This window comes from Meleagris gallopavo, chromosome 7 (assembly GCF_000146605.3).
Source record: "Meleagris gallopavo isolate NT-WF06-2002-E0010 breed Aviagen turkey brand Nicholas breeding stock chromosome 7, Turkey_5.1, whole genome shotgun sequence".
In the NCBI taxonomy this organism is placed as follows: Eukaryota; Metazoa; Chordata; class Aves; order Galliformes; family Phasianidae; genus Meleagris; species Meleagris gallopavo.
The window spans coordinates 1,067,722-1,090,745 of NC_015017.2; the positions used below are offsets into that span (position 1 = coordinate 1,067,722).

The 23,024-nt window shown below is 43.2% G+C and overlaps 1 protein-coding gene across 8 annotated transcripts in view; it reads left to right on the forward strand.

The window, feature by feature from the left end:
- HDAC4 (histone deacetylase 4) overlaps positions 1-23,024 on the forward strand; it is a 208,364-nt gene that overhangs the window by 160,177 nt on the left and 25,163 nt on the right. For all 8 annotated transcript variants that reach the window (XR_794053.3, XM_010713207.3, XM_010713201.3 and 5 more), the window contains 3 exons: positions 4,970-5,103; positions 11,193-11,313; positions 18,247-18,293. Coding sequence is in view for 7 of the 8 variants with exons in the window: in XM_010713207.3 (XP_010711509.1) it covers positions 4,970-5,103; positions 11,193-11,313; positions 18,247-18,293 (302 nt within the window). In the remaining variant the exon portion in view is untranslated. The remainder of the gene's footprint in view (positions 1-4,969; positions 5,104-11,192; positions 11,314-18,246; positions 18,294-23,024) is intronic.

Consider the following 23,024-nt stretch of genomic DNA (forward strand, 5'->3'; position numbering starts at 1 on the left):
ACCTGCACAATGTATAGTGTATTTCACCTGTTAAACTTCCTTTTTATGGCATTTATCCATGTCCAGACTCCGAGGGCTTGATTTTTCCGCTGCCTTGCATCTCATGCACATCTCTTCATTTACAATAGATGGATGGAGGAGGGAAAACACAATTAACTGCTGCCAAGAGAGAAGGTGGTTCTTGGCATTTGCTGGCACTAGTAAATTTGAAGCCCTTTCCACACTAAGGCTGGCAATGTCTTGCTTCCTTCCCTTTTTAATTCCCAGAGAGAGATCTTTCAGACAAGCAGAGTTACTGTATTCCCCACATGCATTCTTACCCAGGCGAAGGACTTGTTTGGTTAACCAGCACTATTTGCCTACAGCGGCAGGAAAAAAGAGCCTACTACTCTGAGCATGCAGGCACAGAAAGGAAAGGCAGTTATCTCAAATGTTGAGCATGTGTGCGCTACTAAGGCTGGTTCTGTTTTTCTGAAGCAGTCTGTAGTCTATCAGTGATTGTGTTTTTGGAGGTGGATACTAAAGCTTAATCGCTGGGATTGAACTTTTCTTTGAAAGGCAGGAAATTAAAGCCTTGGGGATTTTTCAAAGCAAGTGATGCCAAAGTGCATCAGGCTTCTTTTTCACTAGGAGAACCCATCTGTTTGATAAGTGGCTGCTTTGGAGTCTGATTCTAACACAAATATGTGCTTTGGATTTTGAAGAAGTTAAGATTTGAATTCTTGTGATCATTTGGTGGGAGAGCTGGAAAAACAGATCTCTTTCAGTGGCCCTACTGAAGCCAGCACGATTACTCTAGACACAAATGTGGCTCCTACGGATCAGGTATTGTCTAACAAACAGAGGGATAGTTCATCACTTTTGCCTTCAGAATACTGTACAGAAAGGGCTAATGTTTTCTCTGGGCAGAAGTAGGACCAGATAGTTTGTAATTCTGTTCTTTATGTATAATTTGTTTTCCTGTCTCTCTCAGTGACTAGTACCTGAGACTTCAAAGGTAAAGAAAAACAGCAACACAATGTATTTACTACTCAAACATGATGTGTGTTACTGCACATGAAAGTGAAAACAGTGCCCTCCCTGACTTCTGCAAGCAGTTCATTTTGTATCCTGAAGCATGGCATTAAATCTTCCTTCATAGCAGAATATGAAAGAAAGTTAGTTGTTGAACTTGCCCTCACTAGCATGAGTAGCCCCCTGACTTTAATGAGTACTTCTGCATGCACTGTTCTACACACTTCAATAGGGCTTTTCAGGTTAGGCCATTAATTTGCATAGCTCCAATTATCCAGTCTCTGATCTCCTCTAAAAACGGTACCACAAATTATTCTGATGTTCTGCTTTAAAGTATTTTTCTTTTCTGATGAAGGCATTTATTCTCTCCTGTGCAGAGTGATATAATTATCTGAACCTCAAATCATATGTTTGTTCTGCCAGGAAAGGCGAGTTGGAAGTGTAGTGCTGACCTTTAAAAATGATTGTCGTGTCTGAAAGAGTATTGCTTCCAACATCACTTACTTTAACTCATAATGGCCAATGTAATTAAATATTTTAAGCTTAAGTTATCAAGATTTCCTTTGTGTATATGTCTTCATCTGAGTGTCCACAGCCACAAAAAGCAACTTGGAACAGTTCCCTTCTCTTTGCTGAGAGGTGGCTGACTGCTGTTATCAGTGAATCTTTGGAGAAACTTTATAACTCATCCAAGCTATATAAGCTCAGCTATAGTGCTGCAGTTCCCATTAACTTCAGAAATAGGGACGAGTAGGCATCCTACCACCACGTTTTCCAAAACCTTTTCCTTTAACTCCTTTTTCTATCTCGTATTTAACAGGCTCAGTTAGTAAAATCCATTTTAAATGTACATGTGCATTTTAAACACACCTGCAGCTTTCTGGCATTTGCAGATTTGGATGAAGAGGTGTTGGTTTGTGTGGCTGGGAATCAAGCCCACGTATACTTGTGTTTGCTCTCCCCATTCTGGCACCAAGTAAGGTGAGCTGGTAAATGCCACTGCCTGGTTCTGAGCTGATGCCAGGCTTCTCCAAAAAAATCTGGGAGGCCACTCACAGTTCTGCTGTGCTGGAGGATGTCAGGAGAGTGACAGAAGAGTGTAAGACATTGCAAAAATCTGAATTTTCATTTGTTTTTATCACTGGTTTGATCTGTGTTGCATTCTGCCTTGCCAGTGCTACCCAGGCACGAAAGGGAATAAGACAGAAGCCACTGATCTGGCCAGACATTGCTTTGCTTGCACAGCTAGGGTTACATCCTGATGGTATTACAGGAGTTACTTTTTAAAGATAAGAACTTGGGAAAAACACCTTTAAAAAGAAGCACAAATTGCAACACAGACTCTCATACTTAATATAGTGTTGGACCCCCTCTCCAACTGTATTGTGCACTCAGCATAATTCACAGTCGAGTTGTGACAAGTTCCCAAGAAGCCAAAAAGATTTGCCAGAGCTACAGTCGGGGAAACAAAAGACTGCTTAAAAACTATTCACAACTGCTTGGAAATACTTGATTATTCCTCAGATTCTAAGGGCGTGATATTGAACTAGCCTCAGGCTCAGCTGCAGGGTGGAACATCCTTTCCAGCTTCTAATTCTGCATGTTCCTGTATTATATTTTACTTTCTCAATTTATGAGTGAATTCCTGGTGCACTCTCTCACCAATTCTCCATGCAGCATGCTTTCCTCTTGCCCTTCTCTTTGGCCATCCCCAGAATGCCTCACTTGTTCTGTCTTTTTGTATTTGTTTGCAGGCTTCTGTGTATGCTGTCCTCACTGCTGGGGAGTGGTATTGCTTTGGTATTTTTTTAATTGCTTTTCCAACTAGTCATTATTAGTAGAAACTCTTGATTACACGACAGTATTTTTTCTAAGCAGTTCTAAACAGCTGACTTTAAAACTTTCAAGCTATGAGTAAATCCCCACGTTTGCATGCTCTGTAGAAAGTTATGCTTTGAGCAATGCCAGCAAGAACATCTTCAGCGCAGGATTTTCCAGTTGGACTTGCTGTTCTGTCATTTACCGGTATCTGAGCACTGGCAAGCATTGTGTGTATTCCTACTGTGCTGCAGTACAGCCTGTCTCTGGCAAGGGAATGCAATGCAATGCACGTGTCAGTGCCTTGAGAAGTTACCATCCTGACCCCAAAAGCAGGATGGTCCTGCTCTGAGTCAAGGGTGTACACAGGCAAGTCAGCAGCGAATTGCTTGCTGCTCATGCTTCTTTTTGCTTAAACTCAAGGTTCATTGTGTCTGAGTATATATGTTCAATGTATACATGTGCACTCTTTTGCTTTAAATGTATAATGTGCAGTTGAAGTCCCTGTAGATGTGTCTGGAAGCCAGAGATGACAGAACTGCTTTCCTTTGTTTAGTATCAGCACTTTACCCAAACCCAGTGCAGTCTCACGCAATCTTGGAAGACGCCTACATGGAGACCTTTTGGATAGCAAATACTTAGTCAAAGTGCCTGACATCCTCTGAAGATGACTTCATTAATTAACCTCAGAGGAAAAATGAGCAGTTACAGACCTCACACTGGTCTAATTAAACTGGAGGGGTTTTAAGGACAGTTAGCCTTACTGTTGGTCTTCACTTTCTCCTTGGATGGCATTGCAGTGCTTGGCTTTGCCCAGCAGCTCCTGCTGGCATTTGATGATGAATCAAACAGGGGAGCCCTTTACAGAGCACTGCGGCACAATCTTATTTAACTGAACTTTGGCTAACCCAGAGCCCATCAATTCACCAGCACTCCATTCCCTTCCTAGAACTGAATGGGTTGTGTTGTTTTTTTTTCCTTTGCGCTCACCTACAGCCAAGCAAGGAGCTGCCAGGTACCTTCCCTGAGGCACAATAGCTGAGTGTCAGTGCCAGACTTTGCCTCAGAGGGGAGGGCCAAGTTTTGCAGTGGCAGAACATGCCTGCACTCAGTCAGAAGGTGCAATTTCAGCTCCAGTCAGGCCTGCTAGCTGGAGTTTCATGCCCTGTGTGTACTCAGGCCTCTTTGAACTCCTTGCAGCTGCAGATTGTGCTGTTTATCAGTACTTCAGCTGCTCACCTGAGGCTGGCTCAGGTAGGCCTTGCAAGCTGCCTTGGCACTGCTAGGTCCAGTGGGATTTAGGAGGATCAGTGCCTGGCTGAAGGGAGGGGTAGACTGAAACGTTTCACTGTGTCCCTTTTGCATAAGGGAAGAAAAATGTTGTGTCACCAGGAGTGTGTAGCTAGGGAGGAACTGCTGGCTTTGTTCTGTGAAACACTGGCAGTGAAATTGCAGATCCTGTTCCAAAACTGCACCCAGGCAGCTCCATAGCACGAAGCAGTCTCCTACACTGCTGTCATGCCATAAATAGTTGCAATGCAAAGGGATTAAGCTAAATACCTGCATATCGTGCTGAATAATTATTCCCAAGTGTGTTCTAATAGTCTTAATTAGCATGTTGTCAAATAATGTTGATGCGAAGACTTCAGCACATACTATGTTATAAAACATAGTGCCTGCTAATGACTTATTCCTTCTTGTTTTTAATCCCAAGCCCTAAAGTCATTTTAGCAGCAATTATTAAAGTACCCAGCGGACAAGTTTGAAGTCAGCCCCCTTCTAAATTGTGTTCCAGCTCTGGCACACTGCACTCATACCAATGCTGTCATTCTGTCACTCTCACAACCTCTGCCTGAAGTGATGATGGTGACACTTTTCTGTATCTGCTGAGATTTATAAAGGAGGGGATGGCTGCAGGTTTGGTTCTGTTTCAGAGCAGCTGCCCGTCTCCTTTCTTGGCACCTTGGACTGTCATCTCTTAGAGCTCTGTGACTCCTGGTGAGACGTGTAATTATTCAGTTGAATGCAAAGTGCTGTAGACCAAAAGGGGCAAAAAAAAAAAAAAAATTTTTTTACTTCCATATATCTGGCAGAACAGTTTCATTCAATTAGAGTAATTTTGTAACTTCTGCTGCAGGCCTTGTCTATGACACCTTGATGCTGAAACATCAGTGTACCTGTGGAAACACAAACAGCCACCCGGAGCATGCAGGGAGGATCCAGAGCATCTGGTCCAGGCTGCAGGAGACAGGTCTCCGTGGCAAGTGCGAGGTAAAATGAGCACCAGTAAGGGGGCAGGGTGGTGGGCCTGGGGGGAGAGAGCATCTGGTTTGCATGGTGGGTTGCACCGGTGGATTACAAGCAGCTTTAGGGGCCAGGTTCTGGTTTGGAAATAGTGTGTGTTTACCGAACCTGCAGCTCGGACTGCTGACTGCTACCTGGATGTGCAAACTTTATACTGCATTCCAGCTTTATTGTTTTATAGTTCCAGCTGTTGGCAATGTTTGGCTGTATGTGGCTTAAATTTAACACCTAGATGACTGTTAATGCTTGTGTGTTTGCTTGTCAGGAGTGCTTTTCTAGTAGTCTGATTTCTTTGCATTGCAGTGACTGTTAAAATTTTGTGGGATGCTGGAGAAGGCTCTTGCCCAATGTGAACTGTAGAGTTTGCAGTGCAGCTTCTCATGTAATTTCAGTCCTATTCCCTGTAACCTGGAAGTCCTTATCAACTGTTAGATTTTGAAATGGCCAAATATAAGAGCATGACATGAAGTGACCATGTCATTTGATATCGCTCCAATCGTAACAGGAGCTGTGGAGCAAAAAGTGTATTTCTCAGAGGTTTATTAACTTTTTTAATATTCTCTGGTAATTAATGATCAGCCTACAGTGAAAACACTGTGAAAAGAATGAGGGTAGGTGGATGCAACTAGATCTTGTTCCTTCACAGATTGTTAAATTAATTTTATTGGATGTGCATGTTTTAAGCAAACTATGCAAAGCAAACTATGTGGAGGTTGCGAAGGTAAAAAGACTGGTGTTTAGAAATTATTATTCATAGCTAGTAGTAATGATGATAAATTAACAGTAGTGTTTGTTCATCAGTTCTCTGAGCATCTGAGGGGTTCGAATCACACTGTAAATATGAGTTATGTCAGCATCTATCTAAACGATTTTCTGAGCAGTCAAGAAATACATCCACGTGGTGGCAGCATTGCCATTAGATAAAACTCCCCTGTCATAAGCTTATTTATCTCTCAGCAGAGTAAGGAAGAACTTCAGAACTGTTTCAGTCTATGGAGACCCATGTAATTGAATTCTGGGGTTATGGTGTCTTGCAAAATAAACTAAGCACCTCACTGCTGCCTAGCTCCTCTGGTTAGAAGTAGTATTTAATTCACACTATGGTAGTTGCTCTGTTTTCTACAGTTCCGTAATGTGTGAAATTCTTCATCCCAAGCAACTGTTGTTTTCCTGAAGTTACTTCAGGTTGGTCTTGCAGTAGGAGCTGGATTTGATGTTCACCTGCTTTCTACTGTGTTTCCCTCATAACCACTGGTGAAATTCAGCTTCATCTTGACTCTTCCCTTTTCTGAAAGCATTAGATATGTAATGCTAGCTTCCTACCTGCAATCCTGCGTTTCCTTCTCTGCTGTCTTTCCTAAAGATCTCACCTGCCCTTTCTGGATACCAAGTCCTGTTTTTCTCTCATTAGCTTCCCCATTCCTTTACACCTACTGTCCCCTACTCCTGCTCATACCCACATTCAAATTTTCTTCTTTATTCAGGCTTTGTGGGCATAGCATTTCCCTCTCTCTCCATCTCCTCCCTCCCTCCTTGCTTCAGTGTTCTGTACTTGATAGGGTTTTTCCTGCAGCTGCAGACACTCATTCACCTTCTGTTGTCCTTGGCCAAAGTAATTCATTCCCATGTTGCAAAGCCATTTCGTCGTTCCCTGTCCTAGTACTAGGTTTGTGGCAACTGCAGCAAGTCAACAGCAACACTAGGGTTATGGCAGTCAGCAGTTTGCCAGGTGTGTACATACCTTTTTTCCTCAGCTTCTCTTTTATTCTGTGTTATATTTTAGCTGGTATTGGTGACACTTCTATGTGTGCTCATTTTATATTCGCTGCTGCAGGTCTTGTGCCACAGACGTTATGAGCCAGTTAAGTAAGCCCAAGGGCTGATGTGAAAATTGTTTGTGATTATTTAGTTAATCCATTTTTTATAGCTCACGTCTGTAAAAGGACAGTTTGAAATTTGAAGTTTCCTTATTCTTGTGTTTCCTCTTGCTTCCTGACCAGCCCTTTGCTGAGGTCTGGTTGTGGGTATAGTTTGATTCTGTTAGCAGCAAATGTTTGATAGAAATGGATTAAAACAGCACCCTGCATAGCACATAATCCTATATACTGTGTATTGTTCATGCAGCTTCATTGGGACCTCCATTCCTCTTCCAGAAGCAGTTCAACACTTGGTCCCCACACAACTGCGTGCTCTGTTTTTCTCATGCTTGAACAATTCTCTGTGTCTGTCTCCTGGAAATTTTCTTTTGGTGGTTCTGTCTTGTGCCAGGAAAGGACTCACAGATAAATATTTTGTTATGCATGCAAAAAAATGCACGCTTTGAAATTTCAGAAATCTGAAAACCCATTTTCATCAAGCAACCCAGGGGCTCCTGCACAACCTGCCAATCGACGAGTTCCTGTCATTTCTCTTGCAGGCAATAGAAGGGATCCAGAAGGGGCATGAATATTTTTAGAACAGAAAAAGCACAGTGCTTCCCACCCACCCATCCCCCTATTTTTCAGCAGTGAAACAGATATGTATTTGCTGAAGTTGTCCAAAAAACATTTTACATCCAGCTGAAGGGAAGATGTGCAGCAGATTTGCAGTGTGATAGGTAAAAGTCCAACAGATTTGCATGAGTTTAAAGATGACCCTTTGGAGTGAAAGCTGTTGTCCGAGCGTAACGGCATCTGTGGTTTTAGAGCATGACTTGTTTAATTTGGTTAGCTTTATAAAATATGGCAGTTACTCTGGTATATGTTCAGAATTTAAAAGCAACAATTATACTAATTGAAGCAATCGCAATAAAATAGGCTCTCCCCCAAACAAGAACCCACAATTGTTGTATAGCATAATCCTTCCAGCCTTCATCAGAAGCACAGGAAATCAATAGGTTTTGTTGTGTGTTTTGGATATAATCAAACCCTTGGACTGCTCGACCAGGATTGAGAAGAATTAGTTCCTGAGTCAGAGCCTGTCTCCAGGCACATCTTGGCAGCAGTCCTGTGCTGTTCAGAGTATGAGCACTGCTGGCTGAAGCCCTTGGGTGAATTGGAGCTGCAGAGGACAGATGTGAAAAATAGAGCCTGGGCTGAGCCATCTGCTGGAGCGGAAATGCATGCAGAGTTCCTGACAATGCATGGTGCTTGTGTTTGGCTTGAAGGCACGATCGGTCGCTGCTCGACACCACAAAACTGCTGGGCATCAGCTGTGCACCAGAAATTCCTCATTGCAAAGCACTGAGGTAGTGCTGGTGCCTGGGGAAAAAAAATCTTTGTTGCCATTTCATGGCTTTGTGTGGCACAGAGCGGGAGGGGTGTAGGTGGGACAAGATCTGGTTCGCTGTCTCTCAAGTTTCATGTCCTCTCCTATTGAAACATCATGGGGTGAAAGAGTGAATAAAATGCAAACCTAGCATTTAGTGGTTTGAAATGAGGAAAAACTAGCTATGAAAAAATAGAAGACAGTGTATCAAGCAGTGTGAGAGATGTTGTTGACATCAAGTTCCATGCAGAAGAACGCACAAATGAAGTGGATCAAGAGTTCCGTTAGAGTTAAGAAACCAACTCCTGAGTTGTAAAGAGTGGTTCTGACAGCCAGGAAGTGGGTTAGATTATGGGGGTGTTAATAAGAGTGAGACTTGGATAGAATCATAGAATCATTTGAGTTGGGAAGGACCCTTAAGACCGCAAATCCAGCCATCCCCAAATGCTAAGTCCACCGCTAACCCATGTCCCTATGCACTACACCTACACATCTCTTAAACAATTCTAGGGATGGGAGCTCCACCATCTCCCTGGGCAGCCCTTTCCAATGCCTGAGCACCCACTCCGTGAATATCCAACTGAAAACTCCTCTGGCAAAACTTGAGACCATTTCTTCTCATCCTGAGCACTACAAAGTCTCAGGGCTAACCAGGCAGCTTGACCGAAGAGGTTAAAAGCTCTTGAAGTGAAGAACTGCTCATATTTGGAGCATGGACAGCGCACTGAGTAACATGTTGCGATAGGTTTGGGAACCCATCATCCATATCCGAGGAATGTTTTGTTCCTTCTTTAGTCTGAGTGGGGATTGAGTTCATTTTCTGGGTATCTTTGCATTAGAACTGAAGATAAAGATTTTGGCGAGTGAGCTGGGAGATAAGAATGGTGCAAAAGCATCTCAGGCACAGTCTTTTGCAGTCAGTTAATACTTGCTTGTTTCAGTAAGGAGTAGCTTTTTCCTCGCATGCATTTTACTGGAAGCACATAAGAAACTTCTCTGTCCTCTCGCAGCTCCCATTCCATTCATACTGCCATGAGGCAGGGAGGTCCCCCCACCCTGATGTTGAGCACAGACCTTGGATGGGCTTGTAGGGCCACCGCTGTTAACCAGGAGCATCCACAGAGGAGCTGGTGCCTTATTGCAGTAGGCGACTGTTCTTGTGCATCCATAGGATGCCAAGAAATACAACAAACTATTTATGTCTGTCCACTAAATGTAGCAGCTGAAAATGGGTCAGTACGTCTTGTTCAAAGGGAAAGAATTGGCATATGGGCAAAAGGGAAGCTGTAAAAGCCTCTAAGGGTAACTGAGAGAGGCTTACCATGAACAAAAAAGGAAGACAGGATGAAAGCTCAGGGGGGATTTGCCAGATATTTCCATCCCTTCTGGGTCTAGCATTTTTGTGATTATTGCCTCTTTAATGGGATGGTATATTTTTGCCTCATCATTAACCCCAGGAAATGCTAGGTGGTGGAGCAGAGCACGGAGAAAATGAAAGAGGAACTGGAGAGCAGAGATGCCAAAATTACGAGAGCCAGAGCGCACGAGCACTCCTGCAGTGCTTTGATTTCTGCTGCCTTATGGCTCAAATGCTTTTACAAAGGGATTTCCTGCATGCTTTGAAACACGTGATGAGGGCTTCTGCTGAAGTTTTGAGATGTAATTCCCTAAAGTTTATTTTGCAGACTGTGCTGGGTACATGGAGGGGCTGGTGCATGGACATTCATGTGCATACACATTCCTGCACAGGCTGTGCAGCATACGCTAGGTGACGAGGGACATGTCTGCATGAGAGTGACCCTGGGATCTCCACAACAGGCTTTCAGAGCTTCCAGCATGCTTATTGCCAACTACTTATATTTTACTATTACATAAGGAAAAAAAAAGTATAAAGTAATTCTATTTTTTTTTTTCTGGAGAGATGAGTGCATGCAAATTTCTGAAGCAAAGCCGTCCCTATTTCATAGTAACTCCTTCCCCACCTCTTGCATTATCTCAAGCCTCAGCACTTGCTGACTCTGCGTATTTCCCTTGCCACCATTTCGGAGGCAGTTGCAAGTTCTCATTGCAAAAGACAAGATGTTTTTTCCACTGTCAGGAGTTGGTTGCCTTCTCTGGAATACCTGATATCCTCCAGGCAGCATCTGCCTGCCAGAAAGTGCTCGTTCTTTACAAGAGGCCAGCTTGTACTACCCAGCACGTTCTGGCAAGCAGACAAGCATGTTACATCACAAATGGGCAACAGAAACAAAAGGGAAGCCTCAAAGATCACAGAATGGTTTGGAAAAGACCTTATAGCCCATCCAGTTTCAACCCCTGCCATGGGCAGGGTTACCACCCACTAGATCAGGTTGCCTGTGATTCCATCTGACCTGAAAGATATACTGGGACTCTATGTAAAGACCCTAGTTTGTAAAATTCAGAATGAAGTTGGATCCTGTTGACATCAATAAAAGTTTGGAATTTTTTTTTCATCAGTAAATCATTCCATAATGGTTTATAACTGAAATCCTGAATAATCAGTAGTTAGCAGTTCCTGTGTAGGTCGGCAAGTGCTCTCTGGTAAATATTTTTAAAATAAAGAAATAAAAAATCCAAAGATGACTTTGTATGTCAAGCTAATATCTTCAACAGGGGCCTAAACCAAAATCTGTGCTGGGAAGACTTTTTCATGTGAGAACCAGTGTTAGGTTTTTTGGTCGTTGTCTTTATGACTTGCTAAGTTATACAAAGAAAAAATGCATATATTCAGCAATGAGAGCTGAGCATTAAACCAGTGAACTCATCGCTCCTTTTTTTTCCTCTTTCAGTGCATTCGTGGAAGAAAAGCAACTCTAGAAGAGCTGCAGACAGTTCACTCAGAAGCTCATACACTGCTGTACGGCACAAACCCTCTGAACAGACAGAAACTGGACAGCAAGAAACTTCTAGGTATTGTTCACTGTGGGGTGGGCTCCCCTTCCTGACCCCCAGCATTCACACTACTGCCCACTGCCCCAGTTCTGGTGATCCCTTAGTCCTGCTGGTGTGAAAGGTGAGCACTTGGTGCTCCCACCAGCCCCAGCTATAGGCAGTTCCCAAGATGATTCTTCCCCCACTACTGTCACTGTTGTCTTGAGTTATACAAGTTCCTTTCTTTGGGCAGATCCCTAAACCTTATCCAGCTACAGCTTCCTTGAATGAATGCCTTCAAAACCTAAAACCAACCTTTCTGAGGAGAAAAGATAATTTAGAGTTTATTATATCTTTGCACAGTCTGCTCTGCGTGTTAGAAGGTTCTCCTTTGCCTGATAGGAACCGGAATACCCTGCTAAGGACCTGGATCTGCAGCACCAACCAGCTGCACAGGCATCAACAAATAGATGTCAGGACTGTATGGATAATCCACAAGAAAGATGCAGGGGCCGCTTATTAGAAGTCCTACGTTTGTTTAATTTTGGACAAGATTGTTTATTCCTTTCACTGGGAACTGAATCTTCCTGAAACAGGGCTGCTTCTGTAGACTATTTCCTTGCAGACTATCTAGAGGATGGTTGTTAGGATAGCCATTTCCAAGCAGAACAACCAATTCACATTGATTTTGGCACCTTACCATCATGGAGCATCTTCTTTTCCCTTTGTTTTTTCCTCTTCACAGCAGGAGGTAATAAGCTGGAGGGGCAGTTTGTGAAGTTCTGTTGTGGGGATCTGCGAAAAGATAGTTCTGGAATCTAGAAGTTTACAATGTTTATTTGGGGGTTAGCTTCACTTTGAATGATATAAAAAGAGGATTAACTTGATGACCTGCACATTGCAGTAGTTATAGCAAAAGAGCTGGAAAGATTTTTGCTACATTTTCAGTATATACGTTAGATACCCAAAGAGGAAAGCTATTAGCCAGTTGTTTAAACATGTAATTAGCACTGTATTTATAGCTAAGTTGCCATTTCTTTGAAACCCAGAGAAATGGGAAATAGACATCTCTGGCTGAATGATAGCACAATTAGTATATGCAGTTTAAGAAATTTATGATGTCATATCTTTGGTTGTATGAAAGTCTTGCTTTTCAAAAGGCATATCCATTAATCCAGAGAAACAGGGTGTAAATCTCCTCTGTAAATCTAAGAGGGCTCCTCATTTGCACTTGCACCACCTTCATTCTGACTGATCTCACTTCATTGAGCTGTAGTGATGAAGCAGAGCTGAAGATGATGACCTGTCCCCATGAATTCCTCATGGCAGGATGCAGGCAGTCCTTCAGCACTGTTGGCTTCACCGACCTGGATCAGATGGGGTTGATAGCCTGTGTGGGGCTGGGAGAAGCTGTGAATCACCCTACACTCACTGCTTCAGAAGCAGCTTAAAGTCAGCCATTTGATATCCCTTGCAAAATGTAAATATGCTTTTGGAGTGAACTGGGGTAACACTATAACTGTTTCCTTCTTGTTCAAATGTCACGTCCTCTCAAAATACTTTGTCATTTGCATTCAACTCTTGGCACAACCTGTATCAATAGTTCCACAGGTGTATTTGTGGAAAGAAAGTTTATTGTTATTCCCACATTTTGACTGAAACAAACCTGTTTAGAGAACCTGCAGGAGGATAAACTCTACCCTTGAGTACTTCAGTATGTGTGCTGTGCACCCCACATGTCTTTCAGTTACACATTTTAAAATATCTCTAGAAATTAAGTTTCCTCTAGTGAATAAAAATAGTTCTAACACCTGAGGGCATTCCAGTACAAAGAGTTGCATGCGTATGTGTAATTTGCAAAGAACATTAAGTTGTCAAGGGGCTGTACTCGTGATAAATCAGTTCCAAGAATAACCTATTTGTGAGTGAGACCAGAGTTTGGCTGGGATTGCAGCGGAAGCTTCAGCCATGGCCCAGCATTGCCCAGCAGTTTTTCTGTTACTGTTTGAGGCTGAAAATGTAGAAAGGACATTGAGATTGTTAGTTGCAAGGGATTTTTGGTAGCACTTAGCTGAGCTTACAGCTTGTCTTTTGAGACAACTTTTGTCTCAAAAGTTAGTACAGTTTCCTAACTTGTTGGCTTCCATAGTTCTGGGCTGGAGCTGAGAGAACAGCTTCTGATGTGTTGGGAACCCCCGCAAAAAGCCTTGGTATATGTATCTGTGCACATGTATGGCAGGTTTGAAGTCTGAGACCAAAGCTTCACATGAGGCTCATGTATGCAAATGTTAGCTTGGAAGACCTGAGTATCTTGACATATATATGACTGTGATGGGGTAACTTCCTCTGTCTAAGCATGAGAAATCTCAGTCTAGAAGGAAGAACTTGTGAAGCTGAAAGATGAAAACAAGGATTGCTTGGAGGAGAGGGAGACGTCTTCCTCCTGCGTACACAGTCTCCCTGAGCAACAGATACAAGGCTCTGGGGCTGGAAACAAAAGAGTGCCTAGATACCAAACAGAGCCCAGGATGCAGTAAGCATGTAATACAGGTCCAACCAAAGAATCGTGTTAAAACTAGTTCCACCAAAAAAGAGCAAAGAGTCTTAGTAACTGGGGACTCCTTGCTGGAAGGCACTGAGGCCTCCGTTTGTTGCCAGATAACCTCTCCAGAGAGAGTTGCTGTCTTCTGGGGACGTGTGTCAGAGATGTTAAGAAGATTCTACTGCATTTGATAAAACAAGATGGCTACTATCTGCTCGTTGTCATTCAAGTAGGGTCAGGGAATGCTGCAACAAGGAAAAAACAGAATATTAAGGAAGGCTTTGCATCCCTTGGAAAGATGCTAAAGGATCAGGACCACAAGTAGTATTCTCCTCTGTACTCCCAACTGGTGGCTGGGTCCTGGAAGGAAGGAGGAGAATTGATCAGGAAAATTACTGACTGAGGGGATGATGTTGGGATCAAGATTTTGGGCACTGTGATCTTGGGCAGGCCTTTGAGAGACCAGGTATGCAGGTGTCAGATGGAATGCAACTGAGCAGATGGGGCAGAAGTGTTTTGGGGAGCAAGCTGGCTGGATTGATTACAGAGCTTTAGGTTAGATCTGATGGGGAAAGGGGGTGGAGTTACTTGTGACAGAGAGGGGCCTGATAATGCTGTCTTTTTAGTAAACTGTGGAGACAAGCTTCTCAGTTGTCCAGTTGGATCTTGTGATAACATCACCAGTAGGGTTTAAACCTTCTTGCATCCCTCTAGAGATACCTGCTTCCCTAAAGTACCTCTGTATACCAATGCATGCAGCGCTGGAAATAAACAGGAAGAACTAGATATCTGTGACGTGTCACGGGGCCGTGATCTCACTGTGATCACGAAGACATGGTGGGACAGCTCACTTGACTGCAGTGCTGTCATGGATTGATATGTCCTCTTTAGGAAAGACAGTCTGGCAAGACAAGGAGGTGGAATTGCTCTTTATGTGAGTGCAACTAGAATGTATCAAGCTTCACTCAGAGGGAATGATGAATAAGGGGAGAGCATGAGGGTAAGATTTAAGTGACAGGCTAACATAGGTGACACTGTTGTGGGTGTGTATTGCAGGCCGCCTAGTCAGGAGGAGGAAGTGGAGGAGGCCTTCTACAAACAGCTAGAAGTAGCCTCATGGTTCCTGGCACTAGTTCTCATGGGATACATCAGCTATCCTGATATTTGTTTGGTAAGCAACACAGGCAGGCACACAGAGTGCAGGTGGTTCCTGCAACATGTTGATGACTTTCTGGTGCAGGTGGTGCAAGAGCTGATGAGGAGGAGTGTATTACTTGACCTTGTTTTTACTAACAAGGAAGGCTGCTCAGGGGTGTGATGGCTGAGGGAAGCTTGGGATGCAGCGATTACAAGATGGTGGAGTTTAAGATCTTGTGTGAAAGAAGTAAAGCATAAGTAGAATTGCTACCCTGAACTTCAGGAGAGCCAACTTTGACTTCTTCAAAGACTTACTTGGAGGTACCCCATGGTCTAGAGTGTTAGAAGGTATGAAGCCCATCATAGCTGGTTGGCAGTTAAACACCACTTCTTCCAAGCATCCCTAAGAGTAAGAAATCGGGGAAAGGTGGCAAAGAGACCTGTGTGGATAAACAAGGAACTCGTGGATAAACTGAAAGGAAAGAAGAAGGTCCGTGGGAAAAATATGGGAATGCTGTCAGAGCCTGTAGGGATGCAACGAAGAAGGCTAAGGCCCTCTTGGAATTAAACCTTGCAAAGAAAGTAAAAGATAAAAAGAAAAGTTTAAGTATGTCAACATTAAAAGGAAGACTAGGGAAAATGACTGCTAAACTGCTTTCTTCTTTCATCTTTGAAAGGACCTGGCAAATGGGAGAGGTGCCTGAAGACTGGAGGTTAGGCATTATCACTCCAATCTTTAAAAAGGGCAAGAGGCAGCATCCGGTAAACTACAAGCCAGTCAACCTCATCTCCATCCCTGGAAAGGTGATGGAACAACTTGTTCTGGACACTGTCTCCAAGCAATTGGAAGAGAAGAAGGTTATCAGAAGCAGTCAACATAGATTCACCAAGGGGAAAGCATGCTTGACCAACCTGATTAGCCTTCTACTGATGTCATCACTGGCTGGATAGATGCATGGAGAGCACTGGGTGTTGTGTATCTTGACTTCAGCAAGGTGTTTAACACTATTTCCCACAGCATCCTTGTTACGGAACTCAGAAAATGTGGGATAAATGAGTGGATAGTGAGGTGAATTGAGAACTGGCTGTCTGGCAGAGCTTAGAGGGTGTTCATCGGCAGTGCAGAGCCTGATCAAAGGCCTGTTACAAGTGGTGTTCCCCAGGGGTCAGAGCTTAGTCCAGTCTTGTTCAGCATCTTCATCGACAACCTGGATGAAGGGATAGAGACCACTCTCAGCAAGTTTGCTGATACAAAGCTGAGAGGAGTGGCTGACACATCTGAAGGCTGTGCTGCTGTTCAGCAAGACCTAGACATACTGGACAGTTGGGCAGGGAGGAATCTGATGGGGTTTAACAAGAGCAAATATAGAGTATTGCACCTGGAATACGCACATGCATCGCTACAGGTTAAGGGATGACCTGCTGGAGAGGAACTCTGGGAGGAAGGACCTGGGGGTCCTGGTGGGCAGCAGGTTGGCCATGAGCCAGCAGTGTAACCTTGTGGCCAAGAAGGCCAATGGTATCCTGGGCTGTATTAAAGAGCATGGCCAGCAGGTCCAGGGGGGTAATCCCCCCCCCTCTGCTCCTCCACAGTGAGGCCACATGTAGACTACTGTGTCCAGTTCTGGGCTTCTCAGTTTAAAAAAGACAGGGATCTCCTAGAAGGGTCCAGCAGAATAGTCCTGCAGTTGTTGGTCTCACTCCTGTGAGTGAGACTCAAAAAGTGCCCTTCTTTACCAGCAACCACCACTGACAATGAAGACCACTTCCACAGAGTTAGAATCATAGAATCATTCAGGTTGGGAAGGACCTCTACAGTCATCTGGTCCAGCGCCAACCCATCCCCACCATGCCCATTGACCACATCCCTCAAGTGCCACATCTCCTGGTTCTGGGACACCTCCAGGGATGATGACTCCACCACCTCCCTGGGCAAGCTGATCCAATATCTCACCACTCTTTCTGAGAATAAATTTTTCCTAATATACCCGTGTACCTTTCCTAGTACACCTCAAGGCCCTTACTTTTTTTTCTGTCACCAGTCATATAGGAGAAAAGGCTGGCCCCCTTTGGGCGTTACAGGGATCTTTGCTGTGTTATATCAGAAGGGCTTGAAGGTGGCAGACTGCACAACTCTACCCCTGGAAAGGTTGTTATAGCCATTGAAAGTCTCAAGATAAAGAATATGAATCCATTTATCACTTCACACTGTGGAGATTTGGAACCTGTTGAACAAGCTTAAATGCAGGCAAATAAGACTGCTTTTAATTTGTGGATAGCAATCATAAATTGTTAAGAAGATAAATACTGGAATAATAGGTGGATTAACAGTGAAAGATGTGACAGGAGGTCTAAAGCAGGATGAACTAAGATTTTCATGTGGATCTAATCACGGTGTGAGTCTCACTGTGCACTCAGATGGATAATGCAGATGCACTAACTCCATTCCCAGTCAAAGGGCAGCGTATGTGTCTGACTATTAGCTTTCATTAGTTCTAAAGAGGTATCAGGCAAATGAATCTCTGACACTGTACTGTAGATCTTTTATGGTGCTCACACGTGCATATTTTCTTCTCCCTACTTGCCTGTTGTGCATAGATACATATACAAGTCATGTACAAAGGGTAGCAATAGACATGAGAGTTTTCAGTGCATGGTTTATAAATATGCAACATTTTCAATGGATAATATTGCTGCTACACAAGCTGAGGAAGTGATGTTAGACTCATTATAGTTACAAAATTATTTCTGCAGATGGCTTTCTTCATTTTTCCCAAATTAATAACATTGGTTTTGCTCTTTCAGTTAAAAACATGTTGTATTTGCTTGCCACCGGTTTATTTTTTGTCTGTCTTTTATGAAGACTGAAAAGTCTTCTAGTGCCTGTGCAGATGACTGATAATTAGAGGGTTTTCATTATTTCCATCCTCTTTCAGTTGAAAGTGGTTAAAATGTTCACCTCAGACATGCTGAGCAGTCGTTGGTAGTATCTCAATCATTTATAGTCAGCATGATTGCCTGAAATGTGGAACTGTGCAGAACTGTTGCATAAAAATGGGTGATTTATAGAAGGCTTTTATGTCAGAGAGGCTTTTGAACATGTCCAAGTGTGTATATTGTTTATGTGCATGTTGTAATATAGCAAGGTTGGCTGCGTGTCTTCTGAAAATTGCAAGAAAACTGTGATCTGTTACTGCGTTCAGAAAGATTTCAGCATTGCCATAAAATTGGACCACAATCTGGTGAACTTTGACTTTTTGACTTACTGGCTATGTATGTTTTCTTTCCTACAGGTTCTCTAACGTCGATGTTTGTCAGGCTTCCTTGCGGTGGTGTCGGGGTGAGTACTGTCTTTAATGTGTAAATAATGTCCTGTTTGTTCTCTGAGTCCCATTGGTAACAAAAATCGATGCTTTGCATTCCATCAAGTGGGTAATTGCTACCAGATGTTCTCCATAAACAGGGTCTGCCTGGGGTGTGGGTTTGCAGTGACAGCCTCACGTGCCTTTCTTCAAAAGCAGTGTGATGATTTGAAACTATTTGGAGCACTGAAAGCGTGGGTGACATTCATAGGCATGTTTCGTCTCTGGTTTTGGGGACAGGAACCTCATTTCCCAGGCAGTGATGCTTAATGTCTAAGAGGTTACTGAATTTTAAAGCAACCTTCAAATCCAAAAGTGCACCACAACCACGCAGAAAGCAAGATGTGCTGCTTGTGCTGCGTCGCTGTTTCTTCTTTGGTATTTGTGCTTCAGAGCTGCCTGTCTCATAGGGCAGGTGGAAGATTTATTTATAAAATAATGATACAGAAGGACAATATTTGAGAAGTTTCAGTAAATAGTGAGTTATTTGCATCTGGACTTGTGATATTGTCCTAGAATGAAAAACCTCACTGATTACAAAGGGTAAAATTGCAGTCGTCGGTATTTGGCATCTTTCATTTTTTTGAGGCTGAATTCTGAAAGAAGTGACTAAAATACCCGTCCATCCATCACAGAGCAGCTGAACATCAGTTTTCATCTGTCAAGATTTCATATAGTTAAAAAAAAAGACATCTATTCCCTGAAGACTGAAAAGAGAGAATATCACTCCAGTGCCTTGTGCTGAAGATTTGGGTTTGTTGTTTGGAGCCTAAAATCTTGAAAGTTTTCTTTTCAGCTCGGACTTTCTGTTCCAAGGTTTCTGTGCAGGGTGACAGTAGAGAAACCCTCATAGAGGAGGAAGGGAAAAGAATGAGAAGAGACAATAAAAGGCACTGTGTTTGAAAATTCACAGTGGTAGCTCTTATGCATAATTGTAGCTCGTGAGGTTGAATTTGGAGGTCTGGATTCTGTTATGGAAATGAAACAAAATTGTTTTCTTCCTGAGTCTTTGCAAAATCACTGCTTTGAAAATTATCCCGTCAAAAAAAAAAGAATAATCGGCATTTATTCATACCGCCACAACTGAGCACTCGTAGAGATATTTTATTTTGTATTGTAAATATGCTGCAGCCTCCTAATTCATGACAAATTTTTGGCTGGAGTTTAAAAGGTTTGGATTTACCCTGCCCTGCAGTCAGGCATGCCATTCAAAGCAAAAATTATCATTTGCAAATGAAGACTGAATGGTAACAAGTAGAGACAGTGCCTGAGCCTAATGCAGTCCCAGAAGTCTTGCATTAAGTCCTAAATCAGGGCAGGAAGCACCATGGCGTTGGTATTCCTGATAGGCTGCTGATAAAGATAGTACTTGCTGCTCGCTGGTCTCCACTGAGCCTTAAATATGAAATAAAACAGTTTTCCACTTTTCTGCAGTGTTTCATTCATCCCGACCAATGCTTTCATGTTTTGGAGGAAGAGCTTTGTGTAACTGGTAATTTACCAGTCATCAACAACGCGCTTGTCAGATTTTTCATGGAAAAAAAATGCATTCTGGTTGTTTTGCTTGGTTTTCCTTCCCCCAGTTCCATTGGAAGGCAGCACAAGCTCTTCGTGTGCTTCTACTTGCAGGAGAACAGATTCCTCACTGCTTTTGGGCTGCATCTGATCAGTATATACGCTGCAGCTATGTATCTGTGGGGAAAATAAGGCCACAACACGCACTGATGGGCTATAGCATATTGAGCATTACACACCTGGGTGGGTTGAAGTGGTTACCCCCTCCTTTGGGGGTAGGAGATCTGCACACCGATCGCACAAGCTCCTGTCAATCCTATTTTCTGCTGTCCTTCAAAGTGTGAAATCTGTCAAAAAAGCTGGCTTAGCAACGTTGCGTGTCTATTGAAGAAATGGAGGGAAAACTGTACTCTTTGTTAGCATGCCAGTTCTGTCAGACAAGTTGCTCTTGGTTTGATTTGCTATGGGAAAACGTTGGAAGAAGCTCTACAGTGGGATTTTAGTTGGGCCACAGAGCACGCCTCTCAGTAGCAGATGAAAAACAAGTTATTTTCTGCATCAAAGAGGATGACAAGACGTTTTTGAGACACGTACAATATTTTTTGAAGAAATAAAAAGATTTTAAAACATCAGAGCCCGGGGTAAAGTATCAGTTGTGAAGAATTTTGGTGAGAGAGGAAGTATGATGCAAGCCTGAGAAGTTTTCGCATGTGTAGACTGCTGAGAGATCGAGTGCTTGTTATGGTATAATTGAATAATTTTAAATTGATTTAGCAAGAATGCTTAGGGGTCCTGCTGCTGTTGGCAGGCTGCAAGGTGACCGTGTGGCTCCTCTGATGGACGAGGAGCATCAGAGCTGTATTTAGACTCTCCTTTGTTCAGGAACACCAGGTTGGCAGAACGTGACTTGCTTCTGAACAGTCATCAGTCTTACTTTTGTCTTTAACTTAGAAGCTGAGGGTGTTCTGGGGAGGCAGCCCTGGCAGTGACAGAAGTTGGTGTGAGCTCCTATGGCTTTGCACTGGTTTTACTGGTAAGGGAGCATCAGGAGCACGGGATGATCCGAGCGCCTGTGGGACATCTGGTTTGTAGTCCAGAGCTGAAGGAGAAGGGATTTATTTCAGCAGAAGGGTAGTTTTCTCTGACTCTGTCACTTAATAAGTGCAGCATAGTGAATAATTCATGGTTCACCAGGGCAGTAGACAGCTTTCCAGCTGGCTGACTGCTTCATAAGGAGGATTTGATCCAGAACACTCAATACTGTTCTGGCAAATGCATGCCAGGGGGCTAACATGATCCATAAAGAAAAAAGAAAAATCAGGCTACCGTAGAGTAAGTTGGGAGCAATCCTCTTTTGGATACATCACTGATTAGAAGATAGAGAGCAGCAGTCGGAATTAGTCCAACACATTCTCTGAAATGTTGCAAAGCAAAGGATTGGTCTGTAAGCACATGCTGGTGATGGTATGGAATTTATTCAGGGTCACAAAGACAAAAACTGATTGTGGAGAAATATTGATGTTATGAGAACACAAAGCTAAATAGGAAGGTAGTGCACAAAATGCAGTGTTGCTGGGTGCAAAATAATGCTTGAAGGCATGAGGGAGGCCTGGCCTGGCGTGGGTGAAAGCTGAATGATTGCTGTTTCTTGTAATTCAGGAGGGGAGCTGGGAGTGTCACATTGTATTTATGGGATGGAAAGCAGGAAGTCAAGTCCTTTTTCTGCAGACAGACACACAGCTCTTGTCCGTAGAGGTTGTCATGTAAGTTAAAAGAATAAATGGGCCTGAAAGGTGATGTGGAACAACGCTGTGGGGGGTGGGAAAGCCCCCTAAGCTGTTACATCTCCAGTGGCTGTTCCCCAGTGACATGGCAGTGTTGCTTTGCCTTTTCATCTCATTAGGGCTGTGGGTTAGGGTTAGGTGCTGTGGCGCTGCTCAGAACCTTGCTCAGGCCTGCCAGGTGCTCTGGGGCCAGCAGATACATCAGCCTTTTTTTTCTGCTTTAAACAATGAGAAGCTGTGAATTTCCATGAGTTCTTTGTGCTAGCACAAGTGTTACAACAGGAATTGTTTGAAGGAGCAGGAAAAGGTTTAGGGCAGATCAGTTCACCACATAACACCTTTTGATCTCCCTTCTAAAACGAAGTCACAGCTTTGCAAGATCTTGTAAAGCTTCGCAAGATCTTCGCAAGGTTTGTTCCCCTATGGTTGGAAACTCTTGGTTCTTTTTCATCATCAGTTTGTTTAATACGAGGAAGCTCTCACATCGTCATAGTTAACACTAACAAACCTCCCCACCTGCACATGTCCGATCCTAGCAGAGAAGGAAGAAACCACAGAGCCACTCATATCAACAGATGTGAGCTCTGATTTAAACAAGTCATTTATTCCCACTGATCTTCAGCAACATCTGCAAGAGTAGTATTTCCATTTAGTGCCGTTCCCTTCACTTCGCAGCACACTCACTTTTCTTAAGCTATGGTTTACATGCACAGAGTGTTAGATAATCCGGGGTAATTAGAAGAAAATTTAGCAAAAGGTTTTGAGAATCCATAATCTAGTGGTAAGATCCAAAATCTTACTGGTTTTGATCTCTTCCAGAGTTTGTTCTCCTATTTTTGATTGCAGGGTCTTGTTTAGAGTGTAAAAAAATCTTTACCCATGCAGGTATACAGCGTGCAGCAAAGTACATTCTTGCAGAGCAGAGACCAAAAAAGTCCATATTCCATGAAATGGAAATGAGAAGAAACTTAATAGTGAGTCTTAGAAGAAAAAAATATGTGAGCAGTGACTTAACCAGAGCTTTAGGAGACATGAGAAGGGAAAGACGGCTCCCTGACTGGGTGAATGCTGAGTGCTGCTGCCGCCTGAATGTGAGGATGAGCTGTGATGAGAGGAGAGCAGAACTCCTTTGTTTCTCTCCGCTTTGCAGTCCCTTGCCCTGTCTGTCACTCTGTTTCCTTGTTCTAATGAAAACCTTTTTTAAGATCCTCCTCTTTTTTTTTTTTTGAAATAGCTGCCTAGCAGTACATAATTTAGTGCACAGTGTGAGTCAGAAGCTCATCGTATGTATTTTTTAACATTTCATATTTATAAGGAGGGAAAAGTTCTTTCATGTTTTGCTCAGAAACATCTTAGACATTCCTCTTAAAACAAAGCCTCCATCAAACTGACCTTCCCTCATCATTTTCT